The sequence below is a fragment of the Epinephelus lanceolatus genome, chromosome 9 (assembly GCF_041903045.1).
Source record: "Epinephelus lanceolatus isolate andai-2023 chromosome 9, ASM4190304v1, whole genome shotgun sequence".
Lineage (NCBI taxonomy): Eukaryota > Metazoa > Chordata > Actinopteri > Perciformes > Serranidae > Epinephelus > Epinephelus lanceolatus.
Genome location: NC_135742.1, coordinates 33,134,891 through 33,156,780, shown reverse-complemented (window position 1 = coordinate 33,156,780; position 21,890 = coordinate 33,134,891). Strand labels below are relative to the sequence as shown.

The 21,890-nt window shown below is 41.8% G+C and overlaps 1 protein-coding gene across 1 annotated transcript; it reads right to left on the bottom strand.

The window, feature by feature from the left end:
- Positions 1 to 16,557: 16,557 nt before the first annotated feature.
- fzd10 (frizzled class receptor 10) lies at positions 16,558 to 19,913 on the bottom strand. The gene has a single exon (XM_033620597.2). It carries the CDS (start codon positions 19,067 to 19,069, stop codon positions 17,318 to 17,320), a length of 1,752 nt encoding a protein of 583 aa, XP_033476488.2. The 5' UTR covers positions 19,070 to 19,913; the 3' UTR covers positions 16,558 to 17,317.
- Positions 19,914 to 21,890: the final 1,977 nt, after the last annotated feature.

Sequence of the window (21,890 nt, the reverse complement as noted above, 5' to 3'; positions counted from 1 at the left end):
AGCATGAAGAGATCTACATCAAAGACTTCCTCTAAACATTATTTTTAATGCATTGGATTTGACTGATCAAGCATTTTTGCTGCTTTTATTGGATGTATTCAGAGGAGGTCTTTTCCATTGTGAATACAGTAAGGATCACACACCAGCGATCTTTACATGAATGAAAGGGATTTTTAAAAAATAATATGTGAAACATATCCTCATTTGAAGTTGATTCATTCGTTGCCTAGTTCTTTCTTGCTTTGTTTTGTTTGAAGGGGCCCTCCACTGATTTAACACATGAGGTTCAGTCTACTTTTCATGAGGCAAACTGTCCTCTCAAGAAAAACAAGAGCATCAGTTGTTTCAGCCAATGCCCTGAAACAACACAGCTGTAGAAATCATGACTCTTGTTTGTCAGAAGCAAAGGAGCGAGTAGTGTCACGTTGATAAAGAGTGACAAATCCAGAGGGAAGAAATTGGGGCTGATGGTTGGGTAAACAAAACATCAGACTTTAACACAGGAGACCACTTTTTGTTTCCCGTTTCCTAATGACAGTCACTGTGAGTTTCCTATAGCTCTAAGTGGGTGCTGACGAAAGTCCCCTAACCTTTATGAAGTAATCATTTTAGCCAAAACCACAATGTTTCCCTAAACCTTACCAAATATTTTTTGTGCCTAAACCTAACCAGTCATTAAAGGTTCCCTTCAGAGTTTTGTGGTAGACACAATACACAGTTCAGCCAAGGGTTTCATATTATTCCACTGATCAACAGGTTGAAGTGACATGTCAAGATATACTGCAATGCACAAGCAAAGGCAGAGAAGAAGACAGCTAGCAAGCAAACATCAATGTTAACATGGCAGCATTTAAAATACAGTGGAAACCGCCAATAGTGATCAGTGGCTTATAGGGATAGAAAATGTTGTAAGATAAACTGAAATTGAGCATGATAGGCCTGTTTCATTCTCATCCTGTTCCATCGAAGAATACGATCAGTTGTTGAGATGCTGACTGCATCAGTGTTTTGGAATATTTGCTGATCCTCAATAACTCTGTTTTGTATCACTCATGCAAGCAAATACCATTGTTGGCTCTGACTGTGTAAAATAAAACTATGCACACAGTTCTGAAACCTTGAAGCTCATGTATCAACACTAAGACTCCAGACTGCTGAACTCTTAAGCACTCAAATAGAACTCTAAATCACATTTTTTGCAAAACTCTTAAGCACAAATTGCATCATTTTGTTCACCTGGAAAACACTGACCTTTAAAATGATACACCTTTGTTACAAGCTGGTCTGACTCACATCTCACCTAACCAAACGTAATTGGCAAAACACACCAGCGATGTGTCAGAGTATTACGGAGGCCTCAGGTGACGTCTACTGTGATGGTAAAACATGAAGCAGCATGGAGAACATAGTGACAGGCCTAACAAAAATGTTTCTTTAACAGTCAGTTCAGTCAGCTTCTGTTAACAGTAACAAAAAATATTTGCTTTGTTACCTTTTTGTATTTCTGTACTGATTTTATATATCATCACATCCCCCAAAAATACATTCTTATCATTTCTGACAGAGTGTTTCTCATTTTACTTACAGTGTCAGTTCAGTTACTGCACATCTTGTAACAATTGTGTATTCATAGACCTGGGAAGCTGGGCTGTGAATTTAGCCCAATTGGAGCTCATCTGATAGAGCAATGTGCATTTTATCCAATGCTGATACAATGACTGTATCAAGCAATATTTGTATGATATATTTACAGTGTTGTATTAAAATATGGCAACAGTCTTTATAGTATACTGCCTATTTTGGGACAAACCCCGTAAACTTCAAAAAAGGAGAAAAAGAAAGCATTTTCCACACAATTTTATACATCTGAATCTGTAATATAGCCTCATGAAGTAAAAACAAAATGATGGTGTTTTAAATTAATCACACCAGTGTTTATTTGATGCTCTGTAACAGATGTTCATATGATGTAAAACGAACTGTGTGTCATTTGTGGAGTTATGATAGAATGGTTAACTCCCAGTTAAACCCAGTTTTGTGTTTGGAGTTTTAGAGATTAAAGCTACAGTTTCAGGAAACGTGTTCGAACGATTGGGAAAACTGTAATCACCATCTCTTTCTCCTCTGAAAATAACCGTCTTCTGCCTCCATCAAATGGTCCTCTCTCAGTTCTGCAAAGATAGAAGTAATCATGGGATAACAGTAAACCATCCATTTTACAAAATGGGAGCAGAGAGTGACTCCAAATTACAGTAACTGTGTGATGTGGTACAGTACTGTAATACAATGCATTTTATCAACATATGTACAATAGAGCAAACAGCTACAGTACATGAATGTGCTGTAACAGCAAAGAGTACAGCACTCCAAAGGGGCTGTACTCTTTATAGAGACTGCTGTGAAGCCTGTTCACATTCGGGTGCACTCTTTGACCAGCTTCCCTCACTGACATCCCATGGAGCAGAACATGATCAATAACAGTTGCATGAATCTTATCTGAAACTACTTGCCTTCTTGCTCTTCCTCTTCCACGTCCTCTCCTGTGTCCTAGATGGCATTATGGTTTAGGATTTTTAGTTAATAGGTCAATTGTGTAAGCAATTGAGAAAAGCTGAAAAACTCTGTTTGTTTTTGTTGTTTTCTGGGGTTTTTTTTTTTTTTAAATGTACTCCCATGATACTTGCCTACCATAACCAATTTGCTTCCAGCTGGCTACCTGAGGCTGTGATGGGAAAAAGAAAGTCATTGTCTCTCAATGAAAAACACGCTCTCCTCGAAGCTTGACAAATGTGAGTCAACAAGATGCAGCAGTGAAACTTGGTGTTCCTCAGGCTACCTTGTGTAATCTACTCAAACAACAAAGAAACAGTCATGGCTGCTGGTGATGGAGACAGAAAAGCGAATGCACACCTGAGGTTGAAGTCATCAGGTGGATTGATAATGACTGGTCATGTTATGCCCCGTAACAAAACAGCTGTACTGTATTTTGAAACAGTCAATAAAATTCCATAAACAGCAAAGCTGTGCGTTTCATTACTTTATATTAAGCAGCAACCTCTGAGGCTGAAAAATGAAGCCAGCACAGAAGTGCCAAAAACTGCAGTTCATCAAATGGTCACTTGAGGCTGGCTCCAAAACAGAGTAAATCCCCATAGAACGCCATGTTAAAATGCCTAACATTAGAGCAAAAATAAAAATGTTTACAGCTTGGTGCAAAAAAAAGACTTTTGGTCTCAATAGCTAACATCATAAAACAGTTTAATTTTTGAAATGGCAATGTTGTCCAGCTGAAAAAGTTGTATACCGTCAACAGACTAATAGAAGAGGATATCAACTTGAATTATGAAATGTAGGATCCAGTGCTGTTGGAGCTTGACTTAGCATATATATATATATATATATATATATATATATATATATATATACATATATATATATATATAAAGCAGGGTAAAGAGTGGCATTCAGTGAACTTACATTCACTTAAATCTCCATTAAATACCATTCTGACTACTAAAATGTTTTATACCCAGACTTACTATGGCAGTATACAGCACACCATGTACTGAATTTCTCCCTTGAAAACATCTGTCTGCCAAAAATATGAGAGGGACATATTCCCCAAATAAAACTTGGATAGATCTGGTCCAAGACGCCAGTTGTGACACATTTCGTAAAGAACCTAAAATTTCCCTTCAGAGGGGGATGTAAACAAGAAGAGTGGCATAGATCTATATCAGCAGTTGTGACCATTATTTCCTGTGGTCTGGTGCTTACTGCTTTAATGTGTACAACATGAAGGACTGTGTTGTAATCAGGAACCCACAGGACCTGTAAAGTACCCACTACAGTCCGACTGCCACAGCCACAGGATGGATGTGGACCCTAAAAGGCAGACTGCAAGTGTGTGTTTGTGTTTGACGGTGAGGGAGCGCCTAAAGAAAAAACAAATAAAGTAAAGGAAGGGGAGAGCATTTAGAAGGGAACAGTATGTTTCTGAGTGTCAGGGCCTCCTCTGGCCCTGAGGCTATAGTAGTCTCTTTCTTTTTACTTTCTCTCCCTCTCTCTCTCTCTCTCTGCCTCTCCCCCTCTCTCTCTGCCTCTCTCTCCCTCTCCCCAACCTAGTGCTCTGTGATTTATGCCTAACCTCTGTAATTACAGTGCCAACCGCAGCAGCCGTCAGGTTCAGATAGGGTGAAGCACAGACATGCCCCATCACCTGAGAGCAGCCACTCGCCAGCTCTGCTGTTAAATACAGCTGCAATTTTCCCTTCAGCCTAATCTCCTTGACATTGGCTCTAGGAACATATTTGTGTGACAACAAGACACCGCAGCGCCAGACATCAGTCAATTGTTTTCCATTAGAAGACATAGTAAGGTTACGAAGAACGTATGCTGTGCAGGGGAATCAAATTAATTTCTGTTGATTGATTTTTGCTCTTATCAGTGAGCTTTACTTGTGGTCATTTTGCTGTGGTCCATTACTATTTAACAGACCAGTGTGGGGATACAACAGTAGCTCAAAGTAATAATGTGCATGACACCAACTCACTTGTAACAACAGTGCAAAAGTCCTTCACTCCAGCTGTGGGATGAAATATGATTGGCGGTTACTTGGACTTGGTGACCTGCAGCGTGGATTCACCACCTGACCCAACACGTCCTTGGATATAAAACATCCTTTCAGATCCCACAACAGAGAGGAAATATATCTGTTGCCATGTGTTTCGGGAAGGGAAGCCCTTGGAGTTTTGGAGCCTGCTCTTCTTTGCACTGTATATGTATGGGGATGTCCATGACACACCAGGCATTGTGAGTGGACAGAAAGCTCTTCTTTGGCAGCCCCCTCGGTGAAGCAGCACGATAGAAAGTCAGAGAAAGCAAAGAAAGAGACGAAGAAAGAGAGAATGTGCCCACATGAGTGTGACATACTGCCGCCGGACTGATTTGCTCACCATGACAACCGTGCAGAGGGGGGCGGGGGGCCGGGGGACCCCCTGGCTTTTCGGCCCGGCACAATGCGGAGAGGCATGGCTGTCTTAACCTCAGTGACATCCCCGTTGTCAGCGGGTCAAATCCTTGAATATCAATGAACTGACTCAGTGCCCCTTGCAGTGGTCCTCAAAAGTGTCCGACTCACATAAGAAGCTCTCGCTGTCCTCTCTGACCTCTCCTGACCTGCTTCCAGCCTCTTGCCGCATTCAGACCAGAAAGACTGATTCCACAGGGTTAAACAACACTTAATCGGTGCACATGCATTCCTGCCTTCCAGTTTAAAGTCAGCTCAGTTAGTTTCTTGACTACATGGAGCAGTGATTCCCAACCAGAGGCACTTTTACCCCAGAGTACACTTTGCAGCTGCCGTGGATTGTGTGGAAAGATTGTGGAGTAGGGCTACTAGCTCAGCTGATTCTAATGGAATTAAAATAATGGGTTGTGACACATTAAAGCCATCTGTTGCCAAAGAAACTGCATGAAAACTATTTAGCAACAGAGAAGAATAGTCAAAATAGTTAGCTTTAAGTACTTGATATGTGGTTTAGATTGTTAGCTAAGAGAAGATACACATTTGAAACAGTTCGCTAGAAGTAACATAAACAGTTGAAACAAATAGCCAAAATTAATGGATAAATGGTTAAACTGATTTACTACAAGTAATGGATAAACAGTAGAAATAATTAGCTAAAATTAGTTAAAATAGTTGAAATAATTATCTGAAAGTAATGATGGATGTTTGAAAGTTTAAGCTTTAAACTCGACCAAACCAATTTAAACACTGACTATTCCTCTGTATGACAACAAAATATTGTAACAATATCTACTTTAATGTAGTGTTACTAAAACCTACAGGAAGAAATTTGGAAAACGGAAACCCCTCTCTGTCCTAAGCCCCTCCCACCAGACAACCATGGGTATATGTGCACACTTCATATAGTACATTTGCTTCATTTCCAGTGTGTCCCATACATTGATTTGTTTAAACTTACTACACTGTCAAGTTGCACACAGCTCATTCGGTCAGCCCCTGCCCCGCTCTTTCTTTCTCTGTTTATTAGACCACAATAGAGACAAAAATTAGCTTGCCACCCCATCTCTCTGCCTCTCTCCCCCCATAGACTGCTTTGCTGGGAGGAGAGCAGGCAGCAGCTTGGGAGATGGAACTTAGGACAGTAGTTGTAGCTGCTTGAATTCAGCCAATGCTTAACCCCCAGAGCTGGGTGTCACCCTGGGCTGGTGGCAAACAGCAACCCCAGGTCTAATCTGTGTAACGACAGCCACAGAAATTTTGCTGATCTGGCAGAGAGTAGGCGCTGTCCGCTCCTCTGATGGTGGTTGGATTCGGGGTGCTGGGGCTGCTGACTCGGGGTCCATCTCCTGTGCTGCTGCCTGCTCTCCTCCCAGTAAGTTGGTCTGTAGTGGCAGGGAGTGAGGTGGAGGACACGCTGTGATCAAGGCACTAGTTAACGTTAGATACATAAACATGAACTTGAAGCTGTAGCCATGAGTCTTTGGCTCTAATTCGCAGAAGACTAAACTATTAACAACATTTCTGAAATTTTCTTTAGACTAGTCTTTTTGACTGGTCCATCTTCTATTTTGGGTTGCTGTGCAGTGTAGGCATGATGGAATAGCAACTATCCCTGCAGGATTCTCCGTCATTGATTCAGGCTGTCACTGGGAGGGTGTGTATGTGCATCTGCATGTGTAGAACAGCCAATAGGAACTCCCTCTCTCTGAAATGAACTGTGATTGGCCAAATTCCCCTATCACGGCCTAGATTTTCTAAAGCCTGAAAACAGAGCCACAGGGAGGAGCAGACGTCTAGTGTTCTGTCAGTCCCCTTGAATTACAATATGCTCAAAATTAAGTATGGAATTGTTGCCCAACGACTCAAATTAAACCATCTAACCCAGCTTTTAAGAGGTACTGCCCACTTAAATGTGCCTTTTGAGCTATGAACAAAACAATATGACTTTGCTATTATGAAACACACAAATGCTGGTGTTAACGTTGACAATTTTAAAAATGATGCAGTTGGTTTAGTTAGGCTCAGAACTTGGGGTGGTATGTTGGGTTGGAGGGGTGTGTGTCAGATGTGAAAGGTTGGGAACCATTGTCCTAGAAACACTGTTGATAGCAGACATAATAAACAATGTAATTCATACAGACAAAACATATTTCTCAAGCACTCCCAGTACAGGCCGCAACCAGAGTGGCATTCCTACAACAGCACCACCCATCAAACCAATCCCCATCTACATATAGTCATGTATTTCCTGCCTAACAAATATTTTGCTGTCTGCAGCACTGCTCCTTTATCTCCTCTGAAGAGCAGAAGAACAGAGGCTTTATCTTGGTGTTGTGAATCTAGCCATGTTGGTTCAAAGTGTTGTTCATGACCCAAGGCAATAATCAAACAGAGAGCTAAATTTAGTTCTTCATTTCCATGTCGGCTGTTCTTTCTTATGATACACTGTACTGTGAACATTCATATGCATACTGCACAGGTATTGTGCGCTAAATGTGTGGACACATAGTTTGCATGCTTTTGTGCAGCACCCTTTACCACAGAGTGCAATGGCATGCCTTTGGCTCGGGCCTCTCTTGTACTTAAGACAGCTGTTTTATGGACTACAATCAGTTTTTTTATTTGGCAGTGTAAATGCTCACATCTGCTCTTGGAGACTTTGACATGTTGAATAAAGTATATCTTTTGGAAACTCTCCTAGCCCATCATAACTAAAAATACAAGTGCATTTTATTCAAGTGTTGACAAGTTTACGAATATAAACAAACCTCGAGCCACCTCGAGTCTCACATCAAAAGCTCAGGAAATAAATTTCAGTGTGAAAAAATGCCTCAAAGCAGGTAAGACACTATGTAAATAAAGACGGCAGTGGGGCAACAGTGTTTCAACTGGGTTGTCATACTTCAGAATCACAGATTGGCCCTTTAAGTGGGCCGTTATTTTCCACTCAGGCCAGATAAGTGGGTCCTGACCCCTTCTCTGTGTAGATTAGCTGCTGCTGCCATCACTCCCATTACCATTATCAGGACCAGACAATCTGGCCCGCCACCAGTGTCCAGGAAACCAAGATTCTTTTGCCATGCTATAGCTTGATTACTCAAAGGAACATGTGCACTGGTATCAGATACAGTCACAAAACCCAACAATAAAGTCGTTTATCATCTCCTCAACTGTTCCTCAATACTTACCCCAAATTGCTTCCAGTCCTGTCACTGCATAAAGCAAGCTGGGAGCAAAATGGGACATTGTCTTGGACCGCTGTAGACCGACACATGTTATGTGTTGTGCGTGCCCATTCCTATTAACTTGATGCCCCGAGAAAAAAAAGAAATACTCTGCAATCTGCAAGGATTTTTGCCATGCTGAAGAGAATGTGGCCAAAACCTGAGCAATAAAAACACAAGCAAGCTAACAAGCAGTGCTGTTATTTTACCTTGTATTTAACAACTATATGAAAACAAGACTTTGATTGTGCAGATACTAAGTCACTGAACATCACAGCTGTCTGCATAAACAAACACTGTATTATTTTTGTAAGCTTCTCCCTGCTGTCATCATGTGTTCATGGTTTGGAGGAACTCTAATACAACTCTTTTGTGCATGTGCTGTTTGTAGTGGTGGAACAACGTACATTTACTTAAGTACAATTTTGGCTTAGCCTGCTTGTAGGCTACTTGTACTGTCAAGTAAATGTGCAAAACATTAAATATGTTCTTAACATAACGATTGTAAACAGAGGGGGGGGGGCAGCTAGCCTGGCTCTACTCAAAGGTAAAATACACCTACCATCATCTCTAAAATCAGGAATTTATTACTGTTGGACAGAACCAGGATGGCTGCTTTCAACTATTTACAATCTTTATGCTATGCTAAGCTAAGCTATCTGACTGCAGGTTATTGATTCATGTTCACCATAATGAGTGTATTAATCTCCTTATCTAACTCTCAACAAATAGATTAATTTAGAGTAGTTAAAATAAGCTTTACTTCAACCAGCTACAACAGTAAAAACCAGGTCACCATGTTCACATGTCAGCTATAGCCTACTAATACAATATAGAATTATAATAATATAAATCAAAAGAAAAAACACACAAGGGTCATACTGCATAATGACCCCTTTTATATTTGATACTTGACATATATTTTGATGATGATACGTCTTTACTTTTATTTAGAGTGTTTAAATATACTATGAATCACATTTTTTTAACATGGTTTTCCCATTAAAAACAAACAAACAAACAAAACAATTTGCTGAGAAATTCTGGATCTGGAGAGCTCTTGGAGAGATTCAACCTTACATGTTTGAGCCTCAGTCAGACCCAGACTCAGATGAGGAGTCTGATGCACACTAACAAAGAGAATGATTAAGTGTAGTTAGCATAGTTTCTTTATGTTGTTTGTTAGCTTTACATACCCAAACTGCCCACTCCAACCATGTTTACTGTCACAATGCCAATGCAAACTCTTGCTCTCTGTACTGACATGTCTGCTCTGCTCTGGAGGTATCAGGTTTCTTTGCCAGTGTTGTGTTGAAGTCTGTTTCCTCGTCGATATGTGTTTCTTGTGTTAGACAGTGTTTGGCTTTGGAATTAGAGAAGTACCTAATGTAGCTTGCTCAGCATGTTTGAATCTCAGATTTGAAAATAAGAGCACAGATATGGCCCCCTTCAGCAGAGGAACATGAAAACACCCCCGCACTGACAAGGTCAGCGCAGGGGGACTTTAAGTAAGATTTCGAGTACAGGACTTCTTCTTGTAACAGAGTGTTTACATGCTAGTATTGCTACTTAAGTGAGGGAGTGGATACTTCTACCATTTGTTGCTTTGCAAATGGATGTGGTCAAGACAGAATCTAGGTTTCAAATCATTGTCAACTTTGACAAAGACTTCTAATGATAAATCATACTAAGTAAATAGCCTATGAGTCTCATTAATGGTTTTATAATTGGATAATAAATAAAAAATTAAAGCTGGGGTAGGCAGTTTTATTTTAGAGTCATTGTGGAAAGACCCCATAATAAACCTAAAGCATATTGTAATTCAAGTGGTCTGAGAGAAAACTAGACTCCCCCTGGCTCTGTTTTTAGGCTTTAGAAAATCTAGCTCATGACAGGAGAGTTTTGCCAATTGCAGGTCATTTCTGAGAGGGCGAACCTATTGGAGATCAGATAAGCATGCACATCCCTTCAGTAAAAGCCTGATCCAATGGGAGAAAGTCCTGCCAAGAAATATGCTTTTCCAGCTTTGACAACAGCTACCTACACTGCAAAGCAACCCAAAAAAGGAAGACAGACTTATCAAAAAGAGGGTCTGAAAGAGAGATTGACAATAAACAGAAAAGAAGACATGTCAATACCAGCAAATCGTTTCAGAGATAGAGAGAAAATCTTTCTAATCGTTTAGCCCTCTGCTAACTGGAACCAAAAGCTCACGTCTGCGGCTTCAAGTTCATGTTTATGTAGCTAACGTTAGCTAGATCCTCTAATCACAGTGTGTCCTGTGCCTCACTCCCCATAGCTACAGACCACCTGCCAGGAGGCAACAGCTCCGGACACGGACACCCATGCAGCAACTGCAGCAACCGGCATCAAGCCAGTGCAAACACCGGCCCTGAGGGACTGGACAGCCTCGACTCCCCACTGGATTAGCAAACCTTCTGTTGCTGCTGAGTGGCCAAATTTGAGCTGCTGCTATCCCCCTGGCAGAGCTGTCCACAGGGGCAGGGAGTGAGGCGGAGAGACTGTGGGGTGGCTAGGTAGCTAATTCTTGTCTCATGTGGTCTGATAAACAGAGAGAGAAATGGCGGGGCAAGGAGGGGCTGAGCACATGTGCTGCACGCCACTCCACAAAGAAGTAAGATTAAAGAATTCAGTGTATGGGAAACAGTGGGCTACTGTATGAAACACGTGCATACTGGTGGAAGGGGGTTGAGACAGAAAGGGGGGAGGGAGGAGCTTTTCCTGTTTTTTGCCTACCCCACCTTTAAACAGTAGCTAATGTGGTTATAATGCATCTTTTAAGCACGTGTATAGGTGTTTTTGATTAACAATTGTACCTGAAGTCAGTAATATATTACTAAAGTAGTAGTATTTGTGGTACTATTGTGTATCTTGCTGTCCATTGCACTGAGTTTATGTAAAAATAGTCAAATGTCTGCATACAGTACATTCTGTCAACAGGGCCAGGATGTTTTCTCCAAGTTTATGTGACAGCTGATTGTGTAGTTTCCTTTCATGCTCTCCCCCTCTGTGCCATCTTTCTTTGTTAAGTTTGCTGAGAGTGTCTTTGAACCACAGGCATTTTCTCCCAGCGGTGTTCATGAGCTCTGCCAGATCCATCATCATCTCCTCTCCCTCTGTCTATCCCTCTATAGCTCCTATACTGTCTGTACACTCACACACTCCAAAATATATACACATGTAGACAGTCTCCCGTTGTGCTTGCTCTCTCCACTCCACCATCAATCCTGTCACTGCCTTCATAACAGCTCTAAGAAACACCACTTACATGCAACAAACAGGTGCAGGTGTTGCAAACAAACGTACACACGCAGTCACACATACATGCAGTAAAATACATGTATGTGCACTATGGGATGTAATTTTTGACGTTGTTTGCAGTGAATCATTGCATCTGAATAAGCTTGTTTGTGTGTCTGTGTATGTGTGGGGGTGTCTGTTTGAGAATGTCCGCCAACAAAGGAACCCCCCCCCCCCCCCCCCCCCCCCCCCAAGGTGGCAGATTAGAGTCTGCTGCTAAATCACCATAGCGAAAACCTTGCTTCCAGCTGACACCAGACTATTCACATCGCTCTAACCACACAGTCTCTTGCCTTCTCAGTCACGTTGCAGTGCATGGGCGCCAACGCAATGCTTCTTTCTTACATCTGCAAATGTTGTGTTGAATGTTGCATATCCATCATTGTGATGGTGGCGAACATGTGCATCACAGTCTTGTTAAGTTAATAGTTTGACATTTTGGGAAATGTGCTCATTCGCTTTCCTGCTGAGAGCCAGATGATAAGACTGATGCCACTGTGGTATCAATCTTCTCATCTACCTCTAGGGGAAAAAAGCAAATGAGAATATTTCCTAAAATGTTGAACTTGTGCTTTGAGGATTAAAGCTGGAACTTAATACTTTTGTTCTGTGTAGTTATTCCACCGGTGTGTGCAGTTTTGTCTGGTAACAGAACAAAAAGCATTTCAGAGTAAGTTTACAGTGAGAGAGACGATGATGCTGCTTGAAGTAAGGTTAAGTCTTGATGAGATATTCTGGTCTGATATGTTTTACTATCTGCTTAAAATCCCCTTGCACCTGCTATTTCCTTTCCATAGGTTTAACAGTATTTAGTGCACAGTAGTTTCCCTTAAATGTACTGCTCTTGTAAAACAAAAGTGAGTCTGGGAATGTGTTTCTGAGGAAAATTCCTAAATTAATTCTCAGAAAATATCTTTGATTACTAGCCACTAATTGTTGCTTTTCTCATCTCTCATATAGTTTGCCAGCTATCTGTGTGCCTGCTCTCACATGCATCGAACCACACGAGCCAAAATCTAACAAAAAAAGAGAGAGAGAGAGAGAGAGAGCCAGGCTTAGGGGGAGGAGGCTAGCATACAAAGAACAATGTCTGAAAAGTAGCAGGAGTTGCCATGCTCTTGTCTGTCTGATGTTGCATTCAGCCTAACTAGTCCTCCGAGGAAGTGTGCCGCTGCCCTGCTTGTATGCAGGGGGAGTGTCTGTTTGCACAGGTCTCTGTCAGTTAACACTAATCTGCCTGATCTCCACCTCAAAGTCACTCACTTCTCCACATGCAAATAAACATATTCAGTCCTCTTTCAAACCAAAGCCACTATCAAACACTTGTTTGATCAGCAGAGGGCCTGCGAGGCAGTTCATTATGCATTTGAAAAAAGTGCCCTGCCTCCGCCTTGCAGGGAGAGAACTCATTGTTGCCAGGTTTTATGTAATTACTCTCACCTTCAGCAGTGGCTGGGAACAACTGCCTCCACAGCAGACTGAGGTGTGTGTCTGTGAGCTGTTAGCATGGCTTGTTACTGCAGATCGGGCATGTATACTGTACTCTTACACTGCCCTAGATTCTTTGCTATAGATCAATTCAGAACATGAAGCCCACCCACAACTCATTCAACCATAATCCTCAGAACTCTGGATTTATGTACCAGAAGAACTTCAGGGATGAAAGTGTGCTTTCACTGCATTCTCTGATAACACTTTGGTCTGTGAAACTTGCAGCCCTCTCTGTAAAGTTTTTTTTCCCTTCAATAACCCTCTTCCTCTGAGTTACTTCTTCAGCAGGAAAACAAAGCGGTTTCATTTGTGATGATGCACTGACTATTTTTTCTTCTCTGGTACAGCCAAAGGAGGCAGAACTCTCCAAAAAGGCAACAGATTTACATTTAGAGCAGCTGTCTAATAAGACAAACACGTGCCAAGAATCAGTATGGGTCTAGTGCATTAGGGGCATACATGTTGGAAGAAACACACCCACCCCCGAGTGCCAGCCAAATTCCTTTGTGTGTATGTTGTGTGTGTGTGCGTCATGTATGAGTCTATGACATTGAGAGGCTAAGCACTGCTTTCCAAACAGACAGGTCTGAACTAGTAAACAGGTGCTGCTGCAGCAGCTGAGGATGAGGACATGGGGCGTCTCCACGAAGCCTGATCAAAGAGAACCTGCCTCAGCCGCCAGTCATCCAGGCAACTTGATTTATGTCACTGTGTCAGAGAACTTTATGACTGCTTGCAAAAGCAGCAGACAAAGTAAAGGTACGCAGGTTCCTCCAACACCTCGCATACAATAACATGGCATGGAGAAGAAGTCATTCATTGATACAGAAGCACAGTTTTAAGGTTTTAGGCTGGTGATGTTTCCTCGCTGCTTTCCCTCTGAACCAGAATCAGCCTTTGACATTGCAGAGGAGGCTTAATTGTTCTGTCATTTCGACTTTATGTTTGTAATACTGCTCGGTTCCACAAAGACACTTAACATCAGCTCAATTACAGATTGTGAAAAGCTGAAAATCCTGGCACGCTGGCGAACCAGTCAGATTAAATTAAATCAAGTCATTATCAAAGGTTTGATGCCGTTTCAACAACACTGATCACAAGCAGAAGCTCCTTTTTGTCAACAAATCACAAGCCAACGCCGACACTGCTATCTCCTGCACAGCACAGTGGAAAGAATGAGACAGGAAGTGGATGAGTGTGCCGTGACGTTTGGAGATATGATGGTCTGAGATTCATCAGCCTTAGTCACATGGTTGTGGCGGGATTCCCCCGCGTTGTCAAATAAAATCTGTCATCACAAGGAACAACATTTAATGATCAGCAACACCAGACGAAAAGATGTTTCACTCTGCCGAGACGGTCCTGGCTGGAGAACCTGTGATCTGATGGTATAAGATCTATACTTTACAGGCCTAAATCCAGCAATACATACAGTTGAGTCTGATTTCCAAAAAAAAAAAAAAAACTTTCTTCCCAGCAATACTTTGCCCTTGCTCTGAGCAGGATTTTTTTCCCTTTGAAGAGAGGAGAAGAGAAGTGAAGCCTGCTTGGCTGAAGAAGCCCTGGAGGGGGGTGGTAACTGTCATTTATATTTACAGCCTTCCCAGACACCTCGGGGGCTGTTATCCAGGTGGCCTCTGTTGAAGCTCTCAGAAGCACTCACACCTTTTTCGCAACTCAGAGTATCAATAGACACTGGCTGACTTTGATTCAGCCACATAGAGGTTGTGAGTCATGTGCTTTTGACTGTTAAAACGGGTTGGGTTGACGCTGGAACTTGAATGCCCTCCGGGATAAAGCATTACTACACTTCTGAAACTTTATTAAACTGGAGAGCACTCTCTACCATAGGTTTTAAACTCTCAAAAAAAGATTTGAAAGTGAGGCAGATAAAGGTAGAAATGGTCTTGTACTCCAAAACTACATCTTTTTCCTTTCAAATATAAAGAAGCATAACTTCATGCTCATTATGCTTACTCATTCATCAATATTCCTGCATGATGTGGTTCTGTTTTGACATACTTGTCCATGTAGCCAATAACTCTAAGTATTCATGTTTTCCTGTTGTTCTGACAGCTCTGTCAAGACAAAAACAATTGCTGTTGCTTAGATTCAAGACTAGACTTGTGGCTCTCAGAGCAAGTACCTTAAAAATTGTTGACAGCACATGGATCATTTAACACCAAACATCTCAGGACACCACACAATGTATTCAGTTTGCTCATGCTTTAGAAAACCGCTTCAGTCAATATGTAACTACTTCAAATCCAGGCCAGATGCGTCTTTAGAAATGTCACTATGCTTTGCTGATAAGAAGAGATGACAGATATTCTGTAGTTTTGGTTTGCAGCGATCCTCTTTTCAAAGTCAAACCCTTCAAACGGTCTAATCCTGTCCTGAATGAGAGCTGGATTATTGTATAACCCCTTCATTGATACGCACCGACACATGCAACACAGCGAGAGAGGAGGAGAGAGGGAGAGAGTGGACTGAAATAAAGTTGTATATCCACTTCAGCTGAGGTGGAGAAAACATACAAAGGGTTATATAAGCATCCAGCATGAAGGCAGCGGGGACTCTAAACAAGAATCATTAACAGGTGATCAAAACGCTGATGTAAACCACAGCTATGACATTTTGGTCGAATTAACACAACCGTGAAGATGTTATTTTGTCCTTTTGATGACACCACCCACTTTCACTTTCCATCTTTATGAATATTGGCTGAAATGCAATTCTGCACACAGTTTCGAGGGGAAACTTTCTACTCAAATATGCATTGTCATTGCACAAATTAAAGACACCACACCCAATCTGTGAATAAAATGTGATTCAACGTGATTTCACATTAAATATTAACTCAGTAAATGTAAAACTATATGCATATGACTCTGTTGCCTGAACATAAAAAGCAAATTGAAGGCCATGGACAATCCTTTTACGCCTTTTTTTTCTCCACTTTAACTTGTCTTTGATGCAGCCACCAGGGACAAACGTTAATGTCCCATTGTTTCCTCATGAACATTTAAAAACAAGAATAGATGTGCCGCTATTTATGCTTCCTGTGTGTGTTGACTTAAGTACCAACATCTCAGGCATGGTCATTTTTTTATATATGTATAAAAGTGGTATACATTTATAAGCGGATCTAAACTGCTCATAAAACCAATCAGTTATTACTTTTGTAAAAATGTTTCTTTTTATCGCCTTGTCTCCGTCAATTATTTTTCAAAGCTATTTGGAATGCCACACCTACTGTTAAAACCAAACTCTAACATACCATCACATTCACAAAATTACAGTGAAGGATTTAGATTTTTATGATGTATTAAAATGACCACAACAGACCTACGTACAATAGCGGGAAGCACAAGTGCTACAATTGTTAAAATTAAACAAAAACCCAAAACATAACCACAAGCTTCATGTGGCTGTACGTGAATGGAGACTCACTCCAGCTGAGAGGAATAACAACACAGTAGCAACACACAATTGCGGCTTTACAAACATTTAAAACTAGAACGTTTTATTAATTTTTCTATAAAATCTGAAGTTTTTAGAAATATATACAAATGTTTCCTTGTGCTATAAAACAGCAAAGAACAAAAACAAAATAAAAAGGAAAACTCAAACTGGGTGTACAAATAACTTTTCAATAATGAGTGCTTGATTAATTTATGGCATGGATTTGCCTCGTAATGGGCAGTTTTGTAAGGTCTTGAGCGCTTTTCAACAGCTGCTTTCACTCCAGTTCAAACATACATATGACACTGCCTCGATTTCCATTAAAAAGCCTCCAAACGCAGCACTCATCTCTCTGACCATTTGCCTCCATTGTCTGTGGGGTCCCTTTCATTGCCTGTAATCTGTCACTAACAGTACAAGTGTCTTTTTTTTTTTTGCCTGTAAGGAAAACATCTATTGCACATTAATCAAGTGACCCCATGGCACATCCAAATGGCTTATTCCACTCTTTTTGTCTTGGGAACAATAAGATTTTTTTTCTCTCTACCAAGTTCCTCAGTAGGATAAGTGAATCCAGGAGTAGCAGATTTTTTTTCTCAAACAAAGGCAGCTCTTGTTGCATGAGATGGCTCAAGACACACACAAAAAACCCACGTTGCATTATCTTCAACGCAGTTTGCATAAATAAAACATGAACCTTGATTCTTTTGATGGCACTCTGATTACAAAGTCTCATTTAGGTTAAGGGCTTTACAAGTATTTTTGGGTTTATACAAAGAGAGCCAGCTCATACACATGTTGGAGGGGGCCGTGTTGGCTCATACTTAGTACTGTGCCCTTTGAGAGATGGGTGAGGTTTGATGTAAGGCCTGCTGCTGGTGAACACACTGGCAGCCTTCCTCCTCGCCCTCTTCTTAAGCTTCCTGCTGAACACGTTCTGCCATGACTGCAGTGTCTTTGAGGTCCAGATCCACATGCCGCTGGTGATGCCCACCACCAGCAGCATAAAGATCTTCACCATGAAGATTTCAACGGCGGGGATGGAAGTCTTCATGATGCACTCATCTGACTCCGGCCCACTGCTGTCCACGCACTTCTGCTCCCCTGCCAGGATGCGCCAGTAGTCCATGTTGAGCCTCTCGTAGAAGTAGCAGGCGATGACGCAGGTAGCAGGGACAGTGTAGAGCACAGAGAAGACCCCGATGCGAACCATCAGCTTCTCCAGTTTGTCCGTGTTCTCGCCCTCTGTTTTCATGATCTTACGGATGTGGAAGAGGGCCACAAAGCCCGAGAGCAGGAATGAAGTGCCAATAATAAGGTAGCAGGAGAGAGGAATGAGCACAAAGCCTGTGAGAGCTTTGACGTCCATGCTGCCAACGTAGCACACGCCCGTCAGCTCGTCCCCCGCCACCTTCCTCATCACCAGGATCATGATGGTCTTCACAGCCGGGATGGCCCACGCCGCCAGGTGGAAGTAGCTGCTGTTGGCCTCGATGGCCTCGTGACCCCACTTCTTCCCTGCAGCCAGGAACCATGTGAGGGTCAGGATAACCCACCAGAGGGAGCTGGCCATGCCAAAATAATACAGGATGAGAAACACAATGGTGCAGCCGGTGCTCTCCAGACCCTCCTGGATAATATACTGCACCCCATTGTCTCTGTCACATGCTATTCTGTCAGCTCCCACAAAAAGTCTGATGAGGTAGCCCACAGAGTAAACACAGTAGGACATGGAGAGGAAGATGATCGGCCTCTCGGGGTATTTGAAGCGCTGCGGGTCTATGAGGAAAGTGAGCACGGTGAAGGCGCTGGAGACAAAGCAGAGGATGGACCAGATGGCTATCCACACCAGAGAGAACTGCTTGTCTCCCCGACTCCAGTACACATCCACTTTGGGGTAACATTTGGGGGCACAGGATTCACTTTTCTCTACAAAGTGGAACTTGCCTGGATTGCTGCACGTCTGCTTGCTGCTGCTGTCCTTAAGGTGCAGGTCCTGCCCGCCCAGAGGCCGCTGTGGCCTGAAATCTGGAGGCTGGGTGTGGGAGACTTTGGGAGGCTCATCTGAGCCATTGTTGGGCGCCTCCATGCAGAGGTTGTTTGGGTCGTTTTTGGTCGGCAGCCGGGAGCAGTCCAGAGAGTCGGGCCAGGGGAAGTTGAATTGCTCCAAGATGGGTGAGCATTTCAGCTTGACCTGCTCACACATGACTCTACAGGCTGGGATGTGGATGGACACCTGCTCTGTGCACATGGGAGCATACAGGGAACACAGGAAAAATTTGAGATGACTGTGGCATCCAAACTGTATCAGTGTGGCAAACTCCTGCAGCTTTATCGCTGCCTCTTTTTGGTCATCGTGGCCCATGAGATTTGGCATTCGTGTCATGTTGTAGCCAATGTCTTTACACTGGGGGATGTTGATGTGCTGACATCTCCCCTCTCCTGACCAGTCGGGGTCTATTGAGCTAATAGTTGAACCCCCACCGCTCCACAGGACCAGTAGCACACAGGTGAGGCTCAGTTTAACAGTTGAACGCATTCTCCCTCTCTTGATTTAAAGAAAAAAAAAATAGGCCAAATGTTCAGCACCACCACAACACACAAGTTTCTTTCATTAAAAAGTCAGTGATGAAATCTGATGAAAACTTACACAACTATCTACTGCAAGACCATCGCTTCCTCATGTTAGTGTTTGCAGAGTTTAATGAAAACATGAATCCCGCAGTGCTCCGAAAATGTTTTCTGGCTGCAAGTCGCGTGCGTTCAGGTCCATGCTTTCACGCGCTCAGCTTGTGGCTGAAGTGTTGGAGCTACTTGTTCAGTCTCTTACACGGTGAAAATCAGTCTGTGGTGACTAAAACAGAACCCTTATGTGCTCCGATTTTCTCCCTGCTTGTTTCCAAAAGACCTACGCATCCATCCGCATGTTTCATGTCACTTTTCCGGAGTCTGTGTCTGTGCAGCGGTGCGATCTCAGTCCTTGTGCGACAACTTGGGAAAAACAACAAAAATAATTTCCTCAGGTCCTTAATGCGGCGGGGATGGCTGCTCACAGAAAAAATGAATCACTCAGCAAAATAAGTCAAATGTATATCCACGCTGATGATAATAAACGCGTCCCAGAAATGCAGGATTATGCTCCTCCCGTAAGCAGGCAGTTGATGCATTTGGTGGCAGCGCTCGTCTGAGCTGGTCGGAGCCTCCGTCCCGGTCTAACCTGCCAAAAGATCCGCCTTCAAAGACAGCTACTTTGCATAAGAAAGATGACACTGACACGCGGATTATTTTCAAATCGTGCGGAACAGCTTGTTCATTACAGCAGTTTCAAAGGCTCGCAGCAAACTTCCCTCTCTCTGTTTGTTTGTGCTCAGCCGCAAACTTAGACTACAACAGGACAGAAACACATTTGAGGAGAATCCCCCCAAAATGTTGCGCAATATGTCTCACAGGCGCACTGGTCCACACCATAACCAGAGCTTTGGTAACTGATACTTTAACTGTCTGCACATATGTGACTGCAGGGCAAGTTTTTTATTATTATTTTCCTCACTTGTATTGCTGTCCCTTGTGAAAGAAGTTGCAGAATACATCTGAGCTCCCCTAAAAAATAGCAGATAGAACAATGAGAAATGCAGTCCATGTTTTTGTGCAGTTATATTTTTTCCTTTTACATGTTTTGGACCAACTTTTGATTTTGCATTTCTCAAGTGGTCAAATATCACATAGATGTTTACTCAAACTAAGGATATGCCTTGAATAATAAGATAATCCACACTAAAACTAATTTCATGTTCTATACTGCACAGTAGACATGACTGAACATGCATGAGTCTAAGAGCAGTCATGATGCAGTTCTCCAGAGACATTCAGCAGCTCATTGATCAGTGGTGGAATAAGTAGTTAGACCCTTTGCCTTGATAAAAAATAATGATACCACAACGTAAACAGACTGTTACAAATTAAAGAACAGTAGCATTAACAGAAACATATACTTAACATATAAAAAATAAAATAAAATTATGCAGAATGCCCTCCATCAAAGTTATTAGAATTCCTGTACTTGCATTAACATGTAAGCAGCATTTTAATGTTGCAACTGGTTGACGTGGAGCTGATTTTAACCACTTCCTATGCTGTGTTCACAGTCTACTCTATGAAAATGCATCATAATTTATTAGTTGATACGCAGTAAGTTTTGTATGTATGTGTATCTGAAATCTGAACCTGCAAAGTTCAGCTGTCATAAAATGTAGTGGTGTAAAAAGTACAATATTTTCCCTGAAATAATGTGGAGTTCAAGTACAAAGTAGCATAAAATTAAATTATTAAAGTAAAGTACAGCAGGCTATTGTAATAAATGTAGTTGGTTACTTTCCATCATATTCTGTAATCAGTAACAAAATAACTGAAATATGATAATCATAGAACAGACCCTTCAAAATAATGCCAGCAAAATGAGTGCTGATCCGTTTAGGATGAAAATAATTGCTTACATGAGTTATGTTTTAGTGTGGATTCCACTTGAAAAATTATTTATTTCGTGTAATGATATATTTACACACAGACTTGCTGTTTTTGAGTAAAAGATGCAGGTAGGTTTTAATAACTCAGTTCAGTTCTTACTCATTCATAGTGAGTTTCCAAACAATATTCACACACATAACAACAAGAGGAAAACAGTGTTAAAAGGTTTAAAACAATGGATTTATTCTGCTAGTCTGTGTGAAACAGTCTTGAACGCACCAGAACAAACCACTTGTCGAGAACAAATGAAGGGCTGTTGATAAAATCATTTCCCATTAAAGATCCGTTTGGAATTTAGTTGCACAGGGATCAGTGTTATTCTCAGTGCAAAATTTTAAACAACACCTTGCAGTCATTTCCTGTCTTTTTCAATGACGGAAATTGTCCAGCAAACAAATAAGAAGGTTAAATTCCTTTTTACAAATGTCAGCCTGAAGTGTTGACATTCTTCTATTGTCGAGCCCAGAGGAGCCTGCATCAATAATTCAGATACTGCTTAGCCTCTCTCACAGTGACATCTGTATTCTTACCAGATGTGGACAATTTTAGTACTCTCATCGTTTAGCCGGGAATTCAATTTCTATCGCTGTGGCTTTTTGAGCCATAAATGAAATGTCATCACAATCTATAATGTCTTAGATTTTGGCTTATATGACTGATTTTGAATCTGCTGGATGTGACATCACAAATGCACATGCATTTATGTGTTTATTTTTAGCATCCTGGAGAGTTAAATGGACATTTTAAATCACCTCTTTATGTGCCCTCTATGAACCCTTTATCATAATCACTGATCATAAGAGACTCTCACCCCACACTGAATGTCAAGCTGCCTT

Bases quoted from the DNA above. Each gene is read 5' to 3' on its own strand.
- fzd10 (XM_033620597.2), bottom strand. From the start codon at position 19,069: ATGCGTTCAACTGTTAAACTGAGCCTCACCTGTGTGCTACTGGTCCTG.